The 25,579-nt window shown below is 34.0% G+C and overlaps 1 protein-coding gene across 3 annotated transcripts in view; it reads right to left on the reverse strand.

Annotated features, from left to right (window-relative positions):
• Positions 1–12,745, reverse strand: part of LOC141392057 (uncharacterized) — a 53,511-nt gene extending 40,766 nt beyond the window's left edge. The window contains exons 1-2 of one of the 3 annotated variants that reach the window (XM_073964998.1): positions 12,561–12,745; positions 2,617–3,435 (exon numbers count right to left, since the gene is read on the reverse strand). In XM_073964998.1, the coding sequence (XP_073821099.1) occupies positions 2,617–3,346 (730 nt within the window). In that variant the 5' untranslated portion in view covers positions 3,347–3,435; positions 12,561–12,745. Of the gene's footprint in view, positions 1–2,616; positions 3,436–3,656; positions 3,946–12,560 lie in introns of those variants that run through there. The other 2 variants (XM_073964997.1, XM_073964996.1) reach the window with 2 other exon arrangements.
• Between the last annotated feature and the right edge of the window lie 12,834 nt (positions 12,746–25,579).

Raw genomic sequence — 25,579 nt, forward strand, 5'->3', positions numbered from 1 at the left:
TGGAAGGTATTTTTTGACATTTCGCTCATTTGCTAATTTTACCACGAAAAAGTACAGGAACACAATGAAAAATTAACATTGTAACAAAGTAATGTATTTATTTTTTTTTTCTTAGTTTACAAATTTTGATATTACAATTTTTTGTTGCATAAATTCGCCATCTACCTTGTTTATTGTGATACGTAAAAAGTGTTGCAACTTTTTGTACTTTTTTAGGCAAACACAGGGTTGTATATCATGAGTACTGTCATTTCGATGTTGATTTCGCTGAAATCACGAAATGAGATGATTTAATTTTTGTATGCAAAATCATGGTAAATTTTGCTTAATTTGTCCCGAAATCACAAAACGCCTTCGAAATCACGAAACGATGCCTAGTATAAACCAAGCATAAGTTTACATTTACGAAATCAACTCGATTTCAACTGTCAATTCCATTGATTAAACGTCAAATGAAATCCAATGGATTTCAGATGAGATTTTATTTGACGTATACACAAAGGAGTTGACACTTGAAATCGAGCGGATTTGGTAAATGTAAACCAAGTATTACAGCCTGTTCATGTATTTCGAAACGAAAATGTGTGCGCATGTAAAACACCTAAACTTTATATAATAATAGCTTCGTTCCAGAACTAAAAAGTTTTTACACATTTAACACATTTTTAACATTTTTCTCCGAAATGCGTTCCCGTTCACCAAAAAAGTTGCAAAATGTTTATTTCTCTTTGAACAAAAATGGCGCTGAATGGCTCGCTCTTTAGAAACTTTTTACACGATAAATTTGAGCGTGCAAAAATGTGCAACATGTTTGCCGGCTTCCGTTTTGCTGACACGCCGTCTTTGACATTTGTTCCAGTTTTTTTTGAAGTTTCTGTCATTTTTCCGTTCCCGTACATTTTGGATAAATGTGTGTGTTGGACTCATTTTCAACAAATTGCTCTTTTGACACTTTTGTTATTAAAAAAGTACTGGAACGTAGCTAATAATCATTGTTCCACAAACATCCCAGGCGGGACAGGGGAGACTTCTCTCACATCAATGAGTGCACCCCGATTCATATTAGCTCAATGTTATGGGACCTACTGTTTATCGCCGAGTCCAAACGGCGTGTCTAAAACACCACTTGTAGAGAAGTTGTACAAGGCTGAAATACTCAGAAAATGTCGCCAACATTACTGAGGGGTATTTTGCCACCGTTGAAAAGTGTTTGATGTTGACTGGCCGGGAATCGAACCCACGACCTTCAGCGTGCAAGGCGGGTGTGCATACCATTGCACCACGGTGGCACCCAACCTAAACATTAGTTTTGGAAATATTATTTCCTTTGCTTTTGCTTCAAAACAAAAAACAAATTTGAAAAACACACTCAAGTTTGGTAGTTTTTCTTACGTATTAATTTTCTTATCGACATACATAAACAGACTGTTAGTATTCGTTTACTCAAAATTTGTACAAATTGTTACTGGATGTTGTTCGTTTACTCTACAGTACAATGCAAAAGACCTTAGCCGATTACGCAAATTACTGAACTAGTAAAAATTGGTACAAATTGTTGAGTAAACGAACACACCTCTTGAAAGTTCCCAGCAAACCAAATTTTAGATGTCCACACGTCTGAACAATTTCGGAATCAAAATCGTTCAGATTTCGTTCCGATTTCTAAACGATTTTTTTCGGAGGGGTAATAGTTCAAATTTTGTACGGATTTCGTTCCGATATCCGAGCGAATGTCGGAAATAAATTTCCCTTCCAAATTTCTCACAGATTTTCTTCAGATTTCGTTCCGACATCGATCCGATTTCTCTCCGATAATTCATTCCGAAATTATGTCAACCACTTCATACAACTTTCGTTAAGACATAGTGATATCGTAACGGTTTCGGATCCGACATCGGACGCAGCATCCGAATTTTGTTCCGATTTCGATACGATTGGTTTGCTGGGTTGGTGTGCTAGTAAACATGTGTAAGTGTATTATTTTTCGAGCTTTCACTTGCATATGTAAACGGCGGGTTACCTAGAAAATGATCAAAAAAAGCAAAAATGAAATGAAGTGCCTGAATATGTTCGAATATGAATTTTGCCTCGACTCTGAATTCCATTCCATCTACCCTTAAATGATGAAACTAGTTATTAAAATATAGGTTTGTTTCATGTAAATTATTCCTAAATAATCTCTATTCAACAAATTATTACTACTGTTTGTGTAAAATCTGCTATAAATATGAGTTGTGCATAATGCATGGTGTAAGAAAGAAGGTGATACAATAATAGCAACCTATGTCTTCATTTGCTGTCAAAACATATTTTTAATCAAAAATAAATAACAAATATTTCGCTTCTATAAAAAATATCTGTGTACAACATCTTTGTTTAAGCTTCGCGAATAATATTTTAACGTTTTCTTCTAACTTTTGTGGATATTTCGCACAAAAAAAATTTGACAGCAAATGAAGACTACAACCTAACGTCAACTATTGGATCACCTTGTTAAATTCGCCTTGTGCATAATGTATATGGCGTTTGCTATTTGTGACATTTGAAATAATTTCAGCACTACCGCTAAAAGAAATAAAGATACTACACAACCAGTTCTAATCTGCGAAAACTTACTTGGTTCATTGTCGTTTAACATAGGACTTGTTTCCCGACCGGTAACACTGTGAAGTGTCCAAGCGAAATGTTTGGCGAACAAAATACCTCCATGCCTTGAACCAGCACAAACCCAGAAATCGGCACGGCTCATCGAACATAATTCGATTCCTGATGTGGGGAACCTAGTTATATCTGGTTCTGGTTCTATACTAAATTGTTTTGTCATCCATCTAACCCAAGCTGATATGTGGTCGGAATTCCAAACGCGTGGATCAACTGGCACCTCCACTGGAGTTATGGGCGGAGGTGTTAGATCTCTTCTTCTGATTGCACAATCCGATTTGTTTGCAGGGACGTTGTTTGCATCTGCTGGCAATACAGAGTGTGTTTCTTTAACAAGTTGAACATTTGTGTTCTCACTTAACTTTGTCGAAATGCTGGTTTCCGTTACTTCAGTGTCTTGTAGGTTTTCTTCTCTGGTGCTTCTTCTTCCCTCGGTGGTTGTTCCGATATATTGACTAACAACCGTAGACGTTTCACACAGATATTCTTCCCTCTCACTTTCAAATGAATCGGCATGCATTGATAGTAAACGAACTGCCGGCAGTCTTTTCAACGAGTCGTCCATATATTTTGTTATGTATAAAATTCGAATACAAACCGCCACCAGCAAGGAATCGTTTTTCACGTAAATTTTGAAAAGCATTCTTTTCGATTTGTATTCCATAGATAGATTGGGGTTTGACATTCTGTGGTTTTCACTTGCTATGGCGCCACCATGTCACTAAAGCCCACACTTTTTAAACACCGTCACACATAGAGATAACTGAAAAAGCACTGGTATTTTTCGATTAAATTAAAAAGGAAAAAAAAATTAGCCCCGAGAATGATTCACGCAAGTATTGCTAGGAATTCCACGAATTAAATGACGCTGTGTGTTTCAAATGATCGTAGGATATTCTCACGGTGGTATGAATCATATACTGCTATGCGGATTCGACAGACCACTATATGTATTACTTTTGAATTTACTGCATTAGCATACAAACGCAACGCACCTGTGTTAAATTTTTTAATACACAATATTATGTTTTTACTAATAAATTTTACTTCTTATTTTATTATTTTTTAAATTTTGTGGTAATGAATAAACGTTATAAAGCGAGCGATCGTGCTTTTGTCAAATTCAATACTTTCGTTGCTAATATTTATGTTCAGAATGCCGCCTCTCCACGACGAACTGATCGTGTCTCGTGTTGCTCACTTTAAGATACATGAACGAATGCTTTCTAAACTCAAGCACACACATCGTTAACACGGTAGTGGGCAAAAACTCATGAATGAAATGATTAGTGGACGTGTTTGTTTGCAACTATTCATTCATAAATTAGCCCTGTTCCTTTACGTTCAAGAATCTTCAATTTTTACAACTTTTTACTCGAAAAGCGTTCCTTTACTTCAGACACAATACAATTCATATGGGAGCAGTTTTCAACTTTTACTACTTTTGCCGGTTTTACCATTTTCAGAAGTAAAGGAACAGACCAATTGTCTCTCAAAACAAAAAACCCCAGATGATTTTGGCAAAGCTGCCACTTGTTTGTTTCCACAAAATCGCCACAATGGGAAAAGTGTTATGCCAAGTTTGCATTTGCGATCCAAAATCCACTGGATTTCACGAAATCCTGAAATACACTCTGGTGTTTACACTTATACCCTAGACATACGGCAGCGTTAATTTGCATTAACTGCCTTAATTCAAATTAATTCGTGCATTATCCACATTCTTAATGCCCAAAATCAAAGGAAATTTAAACTGAATTTAGCAATTTCAACTGAATTTAGCAATTTCAATATGGCAATGCTGTTGAAAATCAATTGTCTTTTGTCAAATTTCCATGTTTAAGAAAATAAAAATGGAAAGCAAATCAGCAATTTTCGCGTTTCTTCAAAATAAGTAGTGGTCTTTCGCGAGTAGAATAGCAGCTAATCGTTTTTCACGCCTTCTAACAAATCTATTTTTCAAATTTTTATTTTCACAAAAAAATTGCATTACCCACCATACCAATTCTATCGAAAATTATAGCTTCGTTCCCGTACTTTTTAATGGTAAAACTCGTAAAAGAGAGAACTGCAAAAAAATTGTTCACACACACAAGTTTTTTGAAATAGTTCGGGAACGGAAAAATGGAAAATACGTCAAAAAAACTGGAACAAATGTCAAAGTCGATGTATCAGCCAATCAGACGCCGGCAACCATGTTACTATTTTTTTACTCGCCCAAATTTGTCGTGTAAAAAGTTTTTAAAGAGAGCGCCATTCAGCGCCATTTTTGTTTTAAGAGAAGTGAACATTTTACAACTTGTTTGTGTACGGGAACGCTTTTTCGAGTAAAATGTGTAAAAGTCGTAAAAATTGTAAAAACTTTTTAGTTCTGGAACACAGCTTATATCTTCCTCAAATGTTTTTTAAAGTTTTGCAATATTTTTATAATATTAAAAAGACTCAAAAATATCGCGAATAAAATTTATTTTTGCTTCATCGTGATGAAAAGATCAATGGTAGAAAGTGTATTTGTTTCCCATATTTTGGCGAACTTTTGTAAAGCTTTATGAAATGTTCTGCTGGGTACAAACAAACAACACAAACAGCTGTTTCATAAATGCAGATACTATCGTCTGTCAGGGTGAAAAATTAATTCAATTAGGACATTTTTAATGCAAATTAACTCTGCCGTCTGTCTAGGGTATTATTTTTATGTTGATTTCAAACATATTACAATAATCCAAGTAGATGCATATGCACAGCTGATCGAACATGAATTTTCAAAACAAGTTGTTGTAAATTGAATTAGTCATCAAAAATATACGACAATATAGAACTTTACAACTTTATTTCGAAAATTATCGTAAAATGGTCTATATATCGTATTAATTGTTTATAGTACTAACAAATTAAAAAATAAAAAATGATTTTATCGTTGAGACATCATTGCTCTGTTCCAGATCCTGCAAGAATTTACAATTTTTTACTACGATAACAATAACAATAACTTTATGTTATCGAAAAAATAGTAAAAATTAGTACATTCTTGCTGTTCTGGAACCGACCTCGTAATAATAAATTTTGATAGATAAAAGTTCTGTTCAGAACCTGCAAAATATTCCCGAACTCCGAAATCTAGCAAGACTTCCACTTCTCTTTAAACAAAAATAGCGCCGAATAACACACTCTTCTCCTGTTTTCTGCCATACAATTTTGGCATAGTAAAAACTAGCAGCTGATACGTTGATTTTGACATTTCTGCTGGAGTTTTTGCAATTTCCGTCATTTTTTCATTCCCGTATTTTTTAGGAAATTTGTATGGGAAAGAAATTTTTGACAATTCGCTCGTTTTCTAACATTACCATTAAAAAAGTACGGGAACACAATGGAAAATTTCCTTGTAACAAATTAATTTAAAATTTTTTTCACTTGTTTACACATTTTGATACTAAAATTGTTTGTTGCAGCAGCAGTAGATGGTCAATCTACCTTGTTTATTGTGGGACGTGAAAAGTGTTGCAACTTTCGGTACTTTTTTTAGGCAAAAACAGGGTCGTTATACATGAGAACTGTGACTTCGATGATGATTTCGCTGAAATCACGAAATGAGATGATTTCATTTTTGTATGCGAAATCATGATAAATTTTGCTTGATTCCGCGCGAAATCACGAAACGACGCCGAATGTAAACCAAGAATTAAGAACTTTAGTACATCAGCACAAAGTATAAAAATTCGTCATTAAATTTAATCACAACTGAATCTACTTCCTCCTAATCTGCATTTTATACAACCACAACTGAATTTGCTTCATCATATAAAGGGTTTTTATGTTGCCTTCCCATCACAAGTATGTACATGGACTCCAACTCCACTCCATTAAGAATTTCCGCCTCGTGAATTACCGCAAAAGTGTTCGTGTTTAGCTTGTATTTCTTTATTTTATAACAAATTCTTAGAAATTTAAACAGTATTTTTTGTTGTCTTTAGAAAAAATGCTAACGCTGAATAGGGATCAACCAACTGTTTTTTTTTTGTAGGGATCTCTGAAATCTCTGGAATAGATCCTTAAAATTATAAATTTCGTTTCTGATACTAATTACATAAAATGTTCCTCCTAGATTGCGGTTTTAAATTACCTGCAACCTGAATTCAAAGACATTAATACAACTAAGACTAGACAAAATGCATGCAACAAAAAAATGTTTACGAAACTTTGTATAGAAACATTAAACTTAACAGGTTGCAGTTAATTCAAAATCGCAACCAAGGAGGAACATTTCATGTAATGGTATCAGAAACGAAATTTATGAATTCAAGGATCTATTCAAGAATAATTCTATGTCAATTGGATCGGTAAAGTCGGTTAACTACGTAAAAATGTATAAAAGAACAAAACTGTTATATCACCATATCGTAATATAACATTATGTTAAATTCAAAAGCCATTCACTGAAGAATGATAGCAAAAAAATGTCTTGTTGTATTTATGTCTTTGCTGAATTGTTTCTGTTAAGGGTAATGTTTCTATACATTGTCTCATAAACATTTTTTTGCATGCATTTGGTGTGTCTTTTTACTTACTAAATGTTGCTGAAACATTTTTTTAGCAACTTTTCGTTTATACAACCGTCAAAATCTGAAACATTAGTAATAATTATTACTAATTATCACGTAAAAAGACACAGCTATTATGTCTTGTCTTTACATTTGTATGTCTTAGGTGGAATTCTGTGACTCATTTTTTGAGTTACGGACAAAAATCAGTAAAATTAAAACGCAAAATTATGTATGGAACTTATCGATAAAAGTTGACATCACTCTTTCCGTCGGTAGAACTTTATGTGCTTTTTACATTAGCACGAAAAACAGGTTTTAGAGCTGGTTCGTCATTTATTTGCTAAAACATGCAACATTTTGCTTCATTTACCATACAAAAATAAATGACGATAGCTGCGTCATTTATTCTAAACAACGCACGAAAACACCATACTATTATAAGCAACCCTGCTTTTTCGTCATAAACTACCAAAAAATGCAACTGTTTTATGATGTCTTTGTATGTGTGTGTGAGTTGTAGAAAAACAAAAATACTCAAACGATGACAAAAGTGTAAATAAATGGTTAAAAAACTTGCAAAAGTTATAGTTTGTTAATTTTGAATTAAGCCAAGTTATTTGGTAAATGTTAGTGTTGTGAAATTCTTATTTTTCGGAATTAAAATTATTGTGTGCGTGTGTATGTGTTATTGTATCCGTTTGTATGTGCGATTGTGTGCGTAAGCAAATGACTCAAAAAACAGATGTGAATACACTTCATTTGTTTCTAGGATTTCGTAAAACGAAATCATTTAATGTGCATATGTAAATTGGACTTTATCTGCTAAATGTAAATAACGACGGGACGTACACAAATATTTCACCAACCTACCAAAACAACGCTCTCTAAGCGTCCGTATTACCAAAATACGTTGAGTTCCAAATCACATTTAAAACACAAAATCCGCGGCCGAAACCTATAGTGGGATCGGGGCCGACTATGTAATACCCTACACCTGTGCATGAGCTTTTGACTGGTGAAATTCAAAATAATAAAATTGGGATAGCTTAGCGCCTTTGCTCTGAATGTTTTCATTAGTAGGTACAAGTCAATTTTATTGAAACGCATTTATGTACATCGTCAGAATAACTCAAATAAAAAATGGAAAAGTGGGATGTACGCCAACCATCAACCATCAAAATCAATAGCTTTATTCCTCTGTGGGACCCCATTAACACCCAAAATTTCGTGACGATCCAATCAAAATTACGACGTGTGGCGTGATTACAAAAAATTAAAAAAATAGGATGTATTATCGCCTATTGCGATATCTCCGTTACTTGGCCACATACGCCAACATGATTTACATCATTGTAAAGATGAGATTTTCTACTTTCATAGTCGGACTTTGTTTTTGGAAGGTCCCCAACCAATGCTGTGCTATTCGTCATTATTATTAAACTCGCAAAAATAAAAAGTTGGGTTCTATTAGCGGCTATTGCGATATATTCGTTGTTTGATCACCTACGAGAACCTACTTTACATCATTAGAAAGGTGATATTTTCTACTTTTATTGTCAGGTTTTGCTTTGGCCAGATCGACTCAGCTCGTCGAGACATTCATTTTGGTATATATAAGTATGGGTCTACGGCCATTATTTCGATGCGTTACAAACTTTTTGGCCAAAACCAACTTATAACACCCTCCCCACATAGTGGTGTAGGGTATAATAATTTTCCTTTGCAATGAATTGTATTTCATGTTTTGTTGGGCTTTTGTTATACCCTATACCACAATGTGGAAAAGGGTATAATAAGTTTGTTTTCCCAAAAATTCATGTAACGCCGCGAAATATTCGTCGTAGACCCCTCATGTGGTATACCAAACTTCATATCTCGACGAGATAAAGCGATTTAGCGATGTGTGTCCGTCCGTCCGTCCGTCTGTCCGTCCATTAAAAATTGTAATCAAGCTAGAGGCCGCAATTATGGACCGATTGTCACGAAATTTAGTATGGAGGTCGGGTTTGGACCAGAATAGAACTGATTAGTTTTTGGCGATGATCGTGAAATGTTAAAGGGATGAAATGGACCAAAAACAAAATTTTTGCTCGATTTTGTAGCCGCTCTGTAGGTCGCAATAATAGTCCGATCGGCGCGAAATTTTAAACGTAGTTTTGGTTTGAGATGAAGAAGTAGCGTGCAAGTCAACGGTATGATCGGATAATATTTAGCGGGTTAAATTGATCAAAACTTTTGTGTGAAAATTGGTAAAATTTCTAATGCACATCTTATAACAGCTAGCCCGGAAAGCTAGTGCACAGGGATAGTGGTATAGGGTATCACATGGTCGGCCCCGTCCGACTATAGTCTGTTCTTACTTGTTTTTAAAATACAAAACACACACACATACAAACAATGTCGTTCTGTCAAAGTTAAACTTTTTCAACTTAAGCATAGTACACACCGGCCAACAAAACTGACAGTCATCGAGGTCTATTTTGTTAATGTAAAAGTCTAGCTGAATAATTACTTGTCTAATCTCTAAATAATACTTTGCATAGTCCCAATTTACATTAGGCGAGTTTACTTGCGGCAATTGTCAGTTTGTAGGAGAGAGAGGGTGCTGAGAGGCAAAGGGTTACCATATGCCTCACCTCTCTCTCCTACAAAATGACAATTGCCGCAAGTAAACTCGCCCAATGTAAATTGGGACATATTGTATATCAAGCATTATTACCTAAACAAAAGTTTTTATTTGCCAGAAAATTGTAGCAAAAGTTCGTTGACTGTCAGTTTTGACTTTACAAAAAGTATACGCTCAACGTATTTCGGTAGTTCTCATAAGAATACATGTGTTCTACTTTTTTCACCACACACGCCCTGGGTATACGTCCGTATATAGATATGGGCCTTATAAAATGCTCAAAAAAGATTTTATAATCAGGAAAAACAGGGTTCTATAGTCGAAGGTGACACTACCGCTGTTTCAACATTTCGACTTCGAGTTTCTCACAATTTTCAAAATAAATATTGAACAAAACATAAAAACGTTATATTTTTGAAAATTATGAGAAACTAGCGGACCCGGCGAACTTCGTCTCACTATTAAGGAATAAAATTTCATACAAAAACTCAATTTTCGATTTTTCCAATTTTCCTACTTTTCCAGAGAGATTTTCCAAAATTTTCTTCCGTAAAGACCTTCTCCTCGAAAATACGAATAACTGACAAAAAATTTTACAGAAATCGGCATAGCCGTTCTCATTTTATGAATTACTATACATTTTTTACACCATTTTTATATATATAGATTCAGTTATAGTTTTTTTGTGAGGTTTTTCAGACTTAAACCACTATAACTTAGCCATTTGTTAACCGATTTAAAAAAAAATATTAACTTGTTCGAAATATATTATTCACCCCTTTAAAAGGAAGAAGGATCAATAGAAATCCGTTGTGAAAAAAGAAGATATGTCCGTTTAAATTTGAAAATGTAAGAAACCCAGATTTTCACTACTTTTACCGTTATAAAAAATGAAACGAAGTGATACAAAGGAACTAAAGGCATTGTCGTTGTCCATGGATCCCAACACGATATAATCTTGCATCAGAACGCTTGAATATTTTTCTGGTCAACTTTTGTAGCACAGTGTCATTTTTCGACAAGTTTGTACTTTCTCAAGGCCAAAACTGCCTGAAGGAGCGTTCGAATGCTTTTGCGATGTATTAGAGAGTTCTTAACTACTGTCTTGGCTACAATTGTTGTTCTTGTGTTCGATCGAAAATCTCAATGGTTTGGCTGTTATATGCCAAAATGTCCAAAAACTTGGATAAAAAAACTTCTAACAAACTTCAAAAAGTCAAAATCGGGAGGCTCGATTTTCACGATAGACCTATGGTCTGGTAGACTTTTTTGCTCAGTTCAATCCCAGCAATAAGAAACGCGAAGGGCCCATTAAGGTTTTCGCCCCGGCCTAATACACATATTATTCGTTTCAAGAAACTCGCCAGTGTGACCAAGGACATCAATTGTTTTCATCTGGATCTACCTCTATACTTATACCATGGTATTCCCCATTTTTGTTTAGAGAGAAGTGAACATATGTTACGTAATTTCCTTACCTATACACATGCGCGCAATAACTCATACACAATCAATTTAATTAAGAAAAAATAAGAATTTCACAATACAAATGTTTATCAACTAATTTACTTAGTCCCGGTCCACACTAGAGCGATTTCAATGAAATAATTTCATGAAATTAGGCGTTCTTAAATCGAGTTACCCACTACTGCAATTTCATAAAATTACTTTAGTATGGAACTCGATCTAAGAACGCCTAATTTCATGAAATTATTTCATTGAAATCCCTCTAGTGTGGACCGGCACCATAGACTAATGAAGACTTAGACGCCGGAATGTTCTCACCTAGTATGTTCGAATTGAGTGTGGTGACCAAGAACTCAATATAAAATGCAAAAAAATACAACTAAACCAAATATTTGACCGCGGAAAAAATTTAGTAATCCTTCGTTAGTCTATGCCGGGACTTAATACAACAACAAAAACATGATTTTTGCATAATTTTACCCATTTATTTTCACTTTCGTTATTGTTGTTCTTGTTAATTTTTTCATCAATACAAAATAATCGTTATAAAATTTTTTACCCGAAGAAATTTGGCTGGTAGCCTGTGGTAGAATAGAACGCTATTTTTGTTCTCTCCTATGAATTGCTACCAGTTTTAGCAATTTTTGGGGTTAAGGAACGCTTTGCACGTAAAAATGTAAAAAGTAAAGGAACACAACTGCAAAAAGGCTTTTAGGCCATGTTTATATTATAGCCTTTTGCAGGCTTAACCTTCTTAATGAGGATTTATTTGACGTATACGCAAAGGCATTGACATTTGAAACCCAGTGGGTTTGTTAAATCCGGTTATATATAAACGTACTATTATGTACGTTTTCGTACTGGTTTTAAAAATTTCCCCTTTTGTGATTTTTTTAATTTCTAGTGGTAACGCTAACGCCAAATACAAATCATATGTTTTGTAAGTATTGGGTGAGCGCACAAATTGTGCGGTACAATTGAAGAGAAGAAAACGAAGAGAAAGATGGTTTGAAATACATTTATACGTCACGATGAAAAAAATTTTATTTACTATACAACTATTACGTGCTTCAATGATGACTCACGTGTGTTTGGAGATTCCCCCATGGTATGTACATATGTATGTATGTTTGCATGTTTATTCAATTCACTTGTCATCGTCATAACACCACACCGTCATTATTCGTGGAAAATTAAATGAGTGATTTTGTTTCTAATACAGACGTGTTCACGAGCATCTACTAGTGTCGCTGCGAGATACTTACTCTTAATGTTTGTTTTATTATTTTATTTAATGGACGATTTTAGATTGGGTTTGTGTTTTGAAAATATTAAATAAATAACGAATAAAAATAATTAAACAAATTAAGTTTCTGTGATTTATTTATAAATGCTCTTAAAACTAGCAAATAAAAATTTAGTCGTTTACATGAAGTTACTAAACTTGTACAAATAAAGTCCGTTGCGTGACGCGTTGCGCGTTGAAAACAACAACCACATGAAAAATGTGTAAGTGATGCCAAGTTTGTTCTTGAAGTTTTCATGTGGTTGTTGTAACGCGCCGTATGTGTAGAGGCCTTTAGCCCATGGCAGAACTACCAGGTAGTGGTATCACACCAGCTGACCAGAAAAAAATGTAAACGTTGATAACTTGGAAACGATAATTTATGATCAAAAATTATGGATGTAGATCCACAAAATTTAAGATATGTTCTTTCATTTGTCTGACCATATATCAATCCATAGGTAGCATATATTGACCGACTTTGCTCTGGACTACATTTACATCGATGTTTATGTATGATGCATTAATCAACCTAGTGTCAATTTAAGATAATAGGTGTGTTCGTTTACTCAACAATTTGTACACGTTCACTAACTTCATGCAATCGCCTAAGGTATTTTGCATTGCACTGTAGAGTAAACGAACAACATCCAGTAACAATTTGTACAAATTTTGAGTAAACGAACACACATAATGTTTGCAATGTGGAAAAGAGATAGACCCATAGTTCCTTCTAGGGATATGCATAGAATCACTTTCTGAGTCGATTTATGCATGTCCGTCTGTTCGCAACTTGCAGGTCGCTTTTATTGTTCGATTTGGCTGAAAATAGGGGAAGATAATTTTTTTAGACTAATGTAGAACGCTATTGCTTTTGGTGAAAATCGGTTCAGATTTGCACCAAATTAGGAATTAGGTCTATAGATAAATGTGCCAAATTATATCCAAATCGGTTCAGATTTGGATATAGCTCCCATATATTTTTTCGGCCGATTTGAAGTATTTGATGCACCAAACACGCTGTATCTGTCCAATTTTGATGAAATTTAGAATGTGTTACGGAATTAGGTCTATAGATAAATGTGCCAAATTATATCAAAATCGGTTCAGATTTGGATATAGCTCCCATATTAATTTTCGGCCGATTTTTAGTATTTGGTGCACGAATTATGTCCGATCTCAATGAAATATGGAATGTGTGACGGAATTTGGTCTAGAAATAAGTGTGCCAAATTTTATCGAAATCGGTTCGGATTTGGATATAGATCCCATATATATTTTCGCCCGATTTAAGGTATTTAATGACAACATGTTATGTCTCGTCAAGAGATCACATCTTCATGTACCATAAAAGTTATACAATTCCTTAATTGCAAAAAATTGCGAGGAATTACGCGATTTTATTGTACGTTCATTCATTTTGCACCAAAACATAGGTACAGTCGAACCTCGATTATCCGGGAAAGGAAAACACAAAATTTTGTGCTAATTTTACGCCGATTGACCGTGAAAATGTTTATGATCCGATATTATAATATATATTTCAAAGGACAAAAACAACGCATAGATGAATAGTTTTACTGCAGTTTCAATCTTTTAAACTTCCTTTAAATTCATAATTGCTCTTATTTATAAATATTTGCAAAGACACATATATTTTTTGATTAAAATTATATAAGAAACTGTGTTACTCCATTATCCGGAAAAATCGATTATCCATAATGCGTCCGGTCCCGAGCATAACGGATAATCGGGGTTCGACTGTACTTACATTACCGACCGTTGCCATAAACAGGAAAATCAACTCATATGTACAAAAACCCCAAAATTATTGAGTTTTTTGTTGTGATTCTTAATTAAAAATCTAAATTGTTAAAAATTCATCGTTTGCATTGAATAGCCTTCAAATTTAATATGCGATATTTTCTTAGGTCCTTGATCAGTTTTATAGACTTTAACAACGGTTCAGAATTGGATATATCCACTGTATACCGGTACTTTTGCAGTTGAGAGATATGTAGTTGGTTTGAATTTGAAATAAATTTAATTGAAACTATTGTTATGTTTATACTAACGTCTTTCTTTCTCGATTTATTTGACGTGAAAACATCTGCCAACCAAATCAAGATAGAGCCATTATCATGATAATAAGCTCTAGCATAAACGTACCCATGTGTACGATTAGAACGTTTGTAGGTTGAATTTATCATACGTATAACAGCAATATCCCACTCCTATCAAAATAGTGGCATTAACTATCGGCAAAATTGTTTCAGAGCTTTTTGAAGTATTTTCGACAACCTAATAACAAAAATAACAATATGCAGTCAAAGTGAATTGGTAAACTTGTTGTTGTTGTACAACAAAAGCAGAAAACTTGAATTTTTCGTACAAACTGTTTATTATAATGTGGTTCTGTCTCAAAGAATCGGATTTTGTCGATATCTGTTTCATATACCAAATGGACGAAGCTGCAATTTTTATGTACAGTCCATGAAAGAAGCGAAATTCGTGAGGTCTTTATAAAATCTTATTGCTTCAATCAACATAACGGTACTTTATGTATAAACATTAGGTCTGTTCGATAACACAAAAGTTTGTACAAATTTGGACAAACTTTTACAAAATGCTGTTCGATAACAAAATTGTTCAATAAAAGAGAAATGAGAAGCAGTTGCAAGTACTTGCAAATACTTTTTACTTGCGAAGTTATCGAACAGACCTATTTTATGTAAAGTTTTTTCTTCACAAAAAGGAGTGGCCAAACAATCTTTAATTCCCAATTCAAAAGTTGTATTATTTCCAATAGAAGAGCTATAACTTTGTAGTAACACCATATATCGACAGAATTCTTTCAGGATTGTCCTATTTGAAGTGTTGTCAATAAAATAAAACCATAAAATTATAAAATGTCAACACACGTTTTTCGAGTTTTGTCCACTGGGGCACCATTTTGAGCCGTTCGGACTCGGCTATAAACAGTAGGTCCCATATCATTGAGCTAACATGTATATTATAATGGGTGTGTTCGTTTACTCAACAATTTGTACAAATTCGTACAAGTTCAGTAACTTTTGGTAATCGGCTAAGATCTTTTCCATTGTACTGTAGAGTAAACGAACAACATCCAGTAACAATTTGTAAAAATTTTGAGTAAACGAACACACATAATATATATTATAATATGATTGATGAAGGCAATATGGATTTTTGTAAAAGCTGGTACACATTGTCAGTTTGGAATGACAGCTTTGTTGTTGCTTGCTAGTGTGGTCGTTCATTTTTGTCATTCATCATTCAACCACAAAATATTTTGTGGTTGGTGGACGGTTGGACAGTTATAGTACGTTTATATATAAGCGGATTTAACAAACCCACTGGGTTTCAAATGTCAATTCCTTCACGTATACGTCAAGTAAATCCTAATTAAGAAGGTTAACCCTGCAAAAGGCTATAATATAAACATGGCCTTATCGATAATTGCAAAAAACGTCATTCAAAGCTGACAATGTGTACTGTACTTTAAGCTTATAAAGTGTAATGTATAGATCATGGTACAATTATTACAGGTAAAAGCAAGTGTTGTTGTACAACAATCGATACCACACATAGAAATTTGTTGTTGTACGTAATACTAGTGTCAACTTCATTTTTGAAAATTGTAAACAAAAATATAAAATGTCAATATGCTTTGAAGTCTCATAAATATTGTTTTAAATAAATACAAATATATGTAAATTTAATAAATGAATTAAAAACTATTTAAATTAACATCAATAATAATTCCGCGTGTTACTTTTCTTAAAAAATGTTGACAGAGGTAAGTATTACTGCATCTAAATATCCAGAATTACTAATAATTCATTGTTAATTTCAGATGGGGCACATTGAATCACAATTTTCAATTAACCAAATCCAAACATATTATATGCGAAGAAAAGATGAAATCCACGATTCAGAATGATATTTATCAATATTAATGAATAACCACTGCTAGAAACAAATCAAAAAAGCCGATAGTGATGCAGTACGACAGAAAATTACATACCTGCTGTAATAGGAAATGCAGCCGATGTTGCCAGGAAAAGCAAGCAGCTCTATTTCTGACTCCCTTATACGGCATAAACAAATGAAACATCTCAATTCGATATATAAAATATATTTTGTTCTATGTATGTACATATGTTTTAAATAAAATCAGTGTGTTTGGACATTATCCCCAAAAATTGCAAAATTGCTGAAGTTCATAGATGCAAAATGGGTTCATTATTTTCATCCTACAGGTGTAACGAAATTAGAGTTTCAACGTGCCTTATAGTAAGTTCAGATTTACGAAATCTGAACGTAGGTTAATGTTCTGTTTAATCCAACGCTTGTCGTTTTGTGTAGCTAAAAACAACAACCACATAGGACTGGTTTCGTGACGCCAACCACAGCAACACTTGAGACGAAACTGCTGTTCTGATAACTCTTCCTTAGCAAGAGGGGCCTACTAGGGATATTTTGAAGTAATCAGCTTCGTCATAACCAAAAAACACGACTGAAGTTCCATAATAGAAGTTTAACCATACTCTGCAATAGAAGTTTAACCATACTCTGCAATTGTCTTATTCCGTATAGTGCATCCAATATATTGAGATTTCATTCATAATGTTTTCCATCAGACCCTTGTCTGCAATGAGATATTTTTAAGTGCATAAATACCCACTTGAACCTAAATAAATATAGCACTGACCTGTATCCGCCAATGCCTGACACACCATTTTACATGGCCTTTTGTTCTCTTACACCATCCTTACAGATTGTTAAACTATTCGAAAGTTGCATCCTGTGGATCTATTTATTCGAAGTTCGGACGTACATATTACTCGTGAAGTCTATAACTTCAAAAATATGTGTTTAATGTTTGTTTATCAGAAAGTAAAAAATATAAATATTAATTGACAATTAACGAAAAGAACAACGTCATAAACTTCATATTGTATTTGACACTAGTATTACGGGTGAACCTAATCAGTTGGGACTTGCTTTTACCTGTATTTTTGTACCATGTGTATAGATTAGGGTTATGACTTTTTTACAACCTCATATCCCAGAATGATATGATATGAGATTTACCTAATAACCCGTTTAGACTAGTCATTTTAAATCGACTCGATTTCTAAATCCAACTTTCAAATCCTAGTTGTTCAGATTATACTATGTTTACATTTACGAAATCCACTCGATTTTAACTGTCAATTCCATTTCTCAAACGTCAAATGAAATCCAATCGATTTCAGATGAGTTTTCATTTGACGTATACGTAAAGGAATTGACAGTTGAAATCAAGTGGCTTTCGTAAATGTAAACATAGTATTAGTCTAAAATGATATAAGATGCCAGTCAGCTGATATTTGTTTACGTATACATACGCGAATTTGCAAAAAGAATTGCTTAAAATTAAAAATGGAATGGAATACTGGACAAAATAATCTGATGAATTGCCATTAAATATGTTCTTTATATTAAATTAAAGCTACATCCATTTTATTTTTATTTAATATTTGTTCTATTTTTCCGCTTCTGTTTGTTTTTGTTTACAGTTATTTGAAAAATGTAAATAATAGGGTTATGACTTTTTTACAACCTCATATCCCTGTGTCATATTTTGATGAGCTTTTGCATAAGTTAGATAAAATCTTAATTACAAGGTGATTCGATAGAAAAAAGCTCATGCACAAAAAGCTTTTAAAGTTTTTATATATGATCTTTTTGGAAGTCACTTTGGAGTCACTTTAAGCACATAAATAACTCAAAACAATCGTTAAAGCCACACGACATATCCAGAATGACATACGCTTATTTTTCTCACCAATTTTATCGTCATATTATTACATACATATAATTTTATATCATATATAGCTTTATCAAATGTACCACATAAATTAAATGTGGTTTCTGCGGGACCTTTTTCAATATTTAAATGGAATGAGAAAAAAGGTCAAAAAGTCATAACCCTAGTAAATAAACGACACATGAACATAGTTGCCAATATTGGTACAGGCTGCAATAGTTGCATTTTAGGAGCAAAAAGCTGTGTTGTATATAAAAAAATTTTGATTTAACATTTGATTTAAAACAAATCCATGTTTTGAGTTGGAATGTGGAAATTGGCGTGGTATTTGTGTGATACCGACAATAGCCAAAATTATTCTCAACCGAATCAAAGATCACCTGGAGGATTCTATAAACTCAGTACAAGCCGGATTCCGAAGTGAATGCTCATGCGCGGACCATATAAATACCATTAGGTTAATTATTGAGCAAAGTGTTGAATTTAATTCAGAGCTGCATCTACTTTTCATCGATTTTGAAAAGGCTTTCGACAGCATTAGCCTGCATTTGGAATTCACTGCAGAAAAAAGGTATCCCGCCTAAGCTTATAAACCTCATAAAAGAAAGCTACAATGGCGCAAACTGCTACGTTTTGCATAAGGGAAAATTGTCTAAACCTTTGTTGCATTCTCTCGCCTATCTTATTTCTGCTTGTCATCGAGGACGTACAATTATCTGCAACTCTGTTTGATCGGAAAGGTATAAAATGGCGAATCGATGCGACATTTTTGAATTATTTGGCCTATACAGATGACATATGCCTACTGTCAAACAGAGCCAGAGAATCAACACAATCTTTCACAAACCTCCAAGATAACCTGAGAGGCACAGGCCTACAGATAAATTCAGTAAAAACCAAAAACATGATTATTAAGACAAACAACGAACAACAGCTACACCCAGGAGGTCAATGCTTTGCCTCAGATATATATAATTGTTCCACAAACATCCCATACGGGACAAGGGAGACTTCTCTCATATCAATGAGTGCACCCCGATTCATATTAGCTCAATGATATGGGACCTACAGTTTATCGCCGAGTCCGAACGGCGTGTCCTAAGACACCACTTGTAGAGAAGTTTTACATGGCTGAAATACTCAGAAAATGTCGCCAACATTACTGAGGGGTATTTTGCCAACGTTGAAAATTTTGGTGTTTGCCTGGCCGGGGAATCGAACCCACGACCTACAGCGTGCAAGGCGGGTGTGCATACCATTGCACCACGTTGGCACCCCTTGCCTCAGATGACCAATTCTGTTATTTCGATGTAAAAGCAAAGATTAGTAAAGCTAAAGCAGCATTTGGAATACTGGCACCGATTTGGCAAAACAACAGCTTAAGCCTACGAACAAAGCTCCGTACATTCGAATCCAATGTCAAATCTGTGTTGCTGTATGGATGTACGACGTGGAAGGTCACCAACGGCGTTACAAAACGACTACAAGTCTTTATTAATCGCTGTCTTCGCCGGATTCTACGTATATTTTGGCCGCGTGTAATAACGAACGCAGAGCTCTTACGCCCAGTAAATCAGATAGATGTGGGATCCGAAAACGTAGATGGCAATGGATTGGACATGTTCTACGCCGTGATGACAATAACAAAGCAAAACAAGCTCTATGCTGGAATCCGTTCAGCCAAGAAGGAAGAAGGGTTGGAAGACCAAAGAAAATCTGGAGACGTTCCACAGAAGCCGAAATAAGATCCTTTGGATTGACCTGGGATCAACTTAGATATATAGCTCCAAACCGAGTGAGATGGAAAACGGCTATTGTTAGCGCCCTAAGCTCCAGTGGGAGTTAAAGGAATAAAATAAAATAATAATTGAAAACTAGGTTTTGGGTGCCGCGACATAACCGTTTGTTTCTCACTAATTTTATCATTATATCATTACATACATTGCTGCTCAAACCATTTGCAACTGAAATGACTACTTCATATTTTATATAGTTCTGAGGTAGTTTGTGGATTTGAAATGTAAATATTTTTGTAGGTTGATTGTTTATTGGGTCCGTTTTAAAGATTTGAAAATGAATTTGCAAAAATTACACGTATTTTACAAAAATATACAAAACAAAGCTTGAACTCACTTTTGGTTTTGCTCAAAACATTTGCAACTGAGAAAATTTGGTTCAAAATCCGAAGAAATTATTTTTGTTTCGATAATATATTGTGAGTTAAACATTTTATTTACTATCTGGAGACATCGTAAATGAATCCAGTTAGTTAAATAAATTAATATATCCTTTGGAATCCTGTGCTCTTATGATAATTGTTAATTGTTTGCTCATATGTCTTTCCTTCCCCGTTTATAAATTGACATCTGACCTGCGTAGTTTTTCGCGGTTCAGTCACAAAAATAACCCCGTGAAGTGATTTTTTGATTTTCTTATAATGGTAAAAAACACTTAAGTAGAAAAGTTACACTTATATAAGGCAGAGATTAGTTAGGAAAGATGTGAAAGTATTATTCTAAAAACATAAATTGTGAATACAAAACAAGAATTATTCTGTATTACTACGCAAAGTTAGCTAGCTGTCCGTTAAAACTGACAGTGGAAAACTCCACTACCGTAAATTTGTATGGGAAATTGGTGTTTCTTACAATTATAGATATAGTAAACATGCCGTTCTTTAGGGCGTAAGATGGAAAATATTTTATAAAATGAAAAAGATAGAGAATATCTTTAAAAATATTGAACAGTTGTTTTTGTGCGTACGACTAAAAATTAAGTTTACTTTATACATATTTGTAAAAAAACACCAATTTCCCATACAAATTTACGGTAGTGGAGTTTTCCACTGTCCGTTTTAACGGACAGCTAACTTTGCGTAGTAATACAGAATAATTCGATTCCGGAAAAACTGTAAGTTTTTAGAAAAAAGTTATTTATTAAAAAATGCTTAAAAATTAAAATAAAACTAAATTCAATAAAACAATTTTAAATTTTCACAAAAAATCTGTCGCTAAGCGGGTTAAGCTGATCGGGTCCAATAAGAAACTTATATACGTTTAGAGGTGGTATTATGCCAAAACACCCTCTTATACGACACTTCTGTTGTGTACAAGTGTGATTTTGACCGGTTAGTTCTTGGATCTTATAAATATCTCGACCTCATGCATTCAGTACCATTTCTGTCCATAAAAATACTTCCAGGGCAATATAAAAACACCTTCTACATGTTGGGTCAACTTTTTTTGTATAAGAGGACAAATTCTATTATCTTTCGACCTGCAGGCAGAAAAATATATGTTAGAAATATGTTGGGATCCAAACAAATATTTGTTTGGGACTGGCTGCAAAGAAATATATGTTTGGATCCAAACATAATTCGTTTGTGTCTAAACAAATATATGTTTGCAACATTTTGAAACTTATCTCAATTTCATTTGTTTGGGTACCAATATATTTTTTATGTTAGAACATATTTTTTATGGGTGGAGAGAGGATTATTGTCAAAGAGAGTAACAGCAGCGCTCTCGCGGCTGCGGAATGCTGTTTCATAGTAAATGGTGGTGTGTATGCGGCCAAACACTTGCTTTTCGTGCTTTGTTGTTGTTAACCAATGTAGCAAGCGAAGGGGAAAAGAAAAAAAATTGTTATTTTTTCTTCAGTTTTCTAAATATAATCGTTGAGTAAAGACGGTAAAGTGAGTGAATAAATCAGTGTTTTGCGTCTTCATTAAGAAAATGGGCTTTTTAGTAAATTAAATGTCTAATTAGGGTGTCCAAAATCGAAACCGGTTAACCGGATTTCGCCAAAATAATCATTTTCAGTTAACCAAAAAACCGGTTATTTGTGTCGGTTAACCGGTTTTAAAAAATAGTGATATTTTTAATATTTTAATCAGTTGGGTAGTTCAATCAGCTGGGTATTTCTGTTACCTTATATTATTCTACCATGAAAGTAAACTAAACTCTTGTGCCAGACACTGAAAATAACACATGCAAATATTTTACCTTTTAGGAGAGAGCGGAGTTGAAGGAGCTGCCTTTTTCCCTTCTTACCCATAAGCCCAAAATATTTTCTTGAACATTTTCATAGTCTGGCAGAAGAAAAACTTAACTTACACAAGGTACGGCAAAGTTATAAATGTCAGATACCTTTTAAATTTGAAATATATTTTTCCCGATAACATAAAGGAAAATATGTTATCGTAGTAAAAAGTAGTAGCTTCTTGCAGGTTCTGGAACAGAGCAATAGTTTGTCTAAAATGTAGAGTTGTGCCAATAAAAGGTAAGGTTGTAACGTTAGTGTTAAATTCCATACGACATTTTATATATTTATTTTAAGGCGAATTTAACAAGGTGATCCAAAAGGCGAATTCAGACCGAAGTCTTCATTTGCTGTCAAAATTTTTTGCGCGAAGTATCCACAAAAGTAAAAACGGTAAAATATTCTTCTTAAATAAAGATGTGGTATACAGATATTCTATATGGAAGCGCAATATTTGTTATTTATTTTTAATTAAAATTTTGTTTTTAGAGCAAATGAAGATATCAGTTGGTATTATTGTATCACCTTCTTTCTTGCACCATGATTTATTTCTATTTCGATGTACATTAGGGATATATTTTTTAAGAAAAAATATATTCATCAGAAAAAAACTATTTCGCATAAAGACTTCAATTAAATGTAACCTCCTCCAAGTCCAAACGGCGTGCCGCACACTAAAACACAGCTTATAGAGGCGGTACTATATTTGTTAATAGGGGTGTCTAATATGTGTGGTATTTTGTTAAATTTTAAAAACATAAAGCCCTAATAAACATGTGCTTCTTTGATTTCAAAAACAAAAGTTGGAGACAGCTTCTCCTTTTTCAATGAATTTCCAGCGACCCCAAACATTTTTGCAAGAATTCTACTTTCTGCGAGAAATTATGCATTTAGTGGAATGATGTGGAAACATTCAAGTTGAAAATGTAACGAATTTTCATTCAGGTTTTCCTAAATATTCAATCAAATGTGAAAAATATTAAGCTTTGTTCCAGAACTAAAAAGTTTTTACAATTTTTACGACTTTTACACATTTTACCCGAAAAACCGTTCCCGTACACAAAAATCTTGTAAAATGTTCACTTCTCTTTAAACAAAAATTGCGCTGAATGGCGCTCTCTTTAAAAACTTTTTACTCGACAAATTTGAGCGTGTAAAAAATAGTAACATCAGAGCTGAGCAAAATCGAGAGAGAGAGGTAAATTTAAGGGAGAATTAATATTTAATTTTTCTTGATATTTCATTGCTTATTTCAACATTTTTCAAACATTAATGTTGTCTAAAATCGTCCAGAATGCAAATTATTAAAAACTATAAATAAGAAATTGCATAAACTTTTACTTGTTCATGGTTCACAAAAAACTAAGAGTACGTTTTCACAATTTGCCTGTGTGCATCGTACAATAAGAAAGGTAGATGCCTCGGCCCAGCTGATCGAATCTTAAACGTCAAAAAACTATGAATTCGCCATGAAAAATCAAAACAAAAAACCATATGATTCGGTAAGTAAGAGATAGCATGTCTACACTTTATATACAAACACGAGCGATAAAAAGAGACAACAAGAGACCATTTGGCGAAAATTTTGACAGTTTACATTACAAAAAAAGTTGCTTTGTTGTAGCAATTCGCCGATGCATCTACCTTTCTTATTGTACCATGCCTGTGTGCTAGCACACAGGCGTGCTCACCCCTAGTAACATGGTCGCCGGCGTTTGATTGGCTGATACACCGACTTTGACATATGTTCCAGTTTTTTTGACGTATTTTCTATTTTCCGTTCCCGAACTATCGCAAAAAACGTTTGTGTGAGAACAATTTTTTTACAGTTCTCTCTTTTACGATTTTTACTATTAAAAAGTACGGGAACGAAGCTTTAGTTTTATAAATTCCAATAATTTATAGACATTTCCTTGTTTTGTTTACATGGGCCGGTGACAGTAACGTTACAAACAAAAACAAATTCCTTTGTGGTTGTTGAGTTGTATTTGGTGTAGTATTTACTTTACTTTATATTTGTTCTACCAACATGGTAGTACCGTGGCGTATACGTAATATCACACGTTAGTTTGTATAGAGATGGACAGTGGGTAAATACCCAATGGCTAAATACCCGGTAAATTGGGTAAATACCGGGTAAATACCCATTTGTCGGTATTTATTTGGGTATTTACTATATTGAAACGCCAATACAACATCTTGCACCCTATTTCTTGGTTTAGGTTGTGAAATCGTTTCAAAATGGATAGTTTTATAATACTTTAAACAAGTGGGTAAATACTTGGGAAATTTGGCTCAAATCTTACTTATATCAAGAGAACATCTGGTATTGAAAATGGGGTCTATTGGTCCATGTTTTCATATATCCCCCATATAACCGTACCTCCCAAACCTTGGGTAAAAACTCTTTAACTGCCGAACCACTTGACGTAGGCTGACGAAATTTGGCTCAAATCTTACTTATATCAAGAGAACATCTGGTATTGAAAATGGAGTCTCTGGGTCCATGTTTTGATATAGCCCCCGTATAGCCGTACCTACCGATTTAAGGTATTTTTCATCTATTAGCCACATTTTACAACCAAATTGACTGTAATTTGGCACAGTGAGTCCTCAAGGAGTATAATATATCCTTGCACAAATTTGTCAACGTAGGTCCACGCTTTCTTATAGCTCCCATATTAGGGTTCCCCGATTTCGAGTATTTACCCAAAAGTGGGTAAAAACTCTTTAACTGTCGAACCACTTGACGTAGGCTAACAAAATTTGGTTCAAATCTTTCTTATATCAATAGTATTAAAGGTATTGAAAATTGAGTCCCTGGGTCCATGTTTTGGTATAGCCCCCATATAACCGCACCGCACCGATTTCAGAAACCAATATTGGGGCTACAAGAAAACGTGGACCTACGTTGCAAGGATATTTTATACATATTGCGAACTCACTGTACCAAATTACAGTCAGTATGATTGTATAATTTGGCTAATAGGTAAAAAATACCTTAAACCGGGAGGTACGGTTATATGGGGGCTACACCAAAACATGGACCCAGGGACTCCATTTTCAATACCTTTAATACTATTGATATAAGAAAGATTTGAGCCACATTTTTTTAGCCTACG

This window comes from Musca autumnalis, unplaced genomic scaffold, assembly GCF_047663935.1.
Source record: "Musca autumnalis isolate F117 unplaced genomic scaffold, ASM4766393v1 scaffold_2, whole genome shotgun sequence".
Classification (NCBI taxonomy): Eukaryota; Metazoa; Arthropoda; class Insecta; order Diptera; family Muscidae; genus Musca; species Musca autumnalis.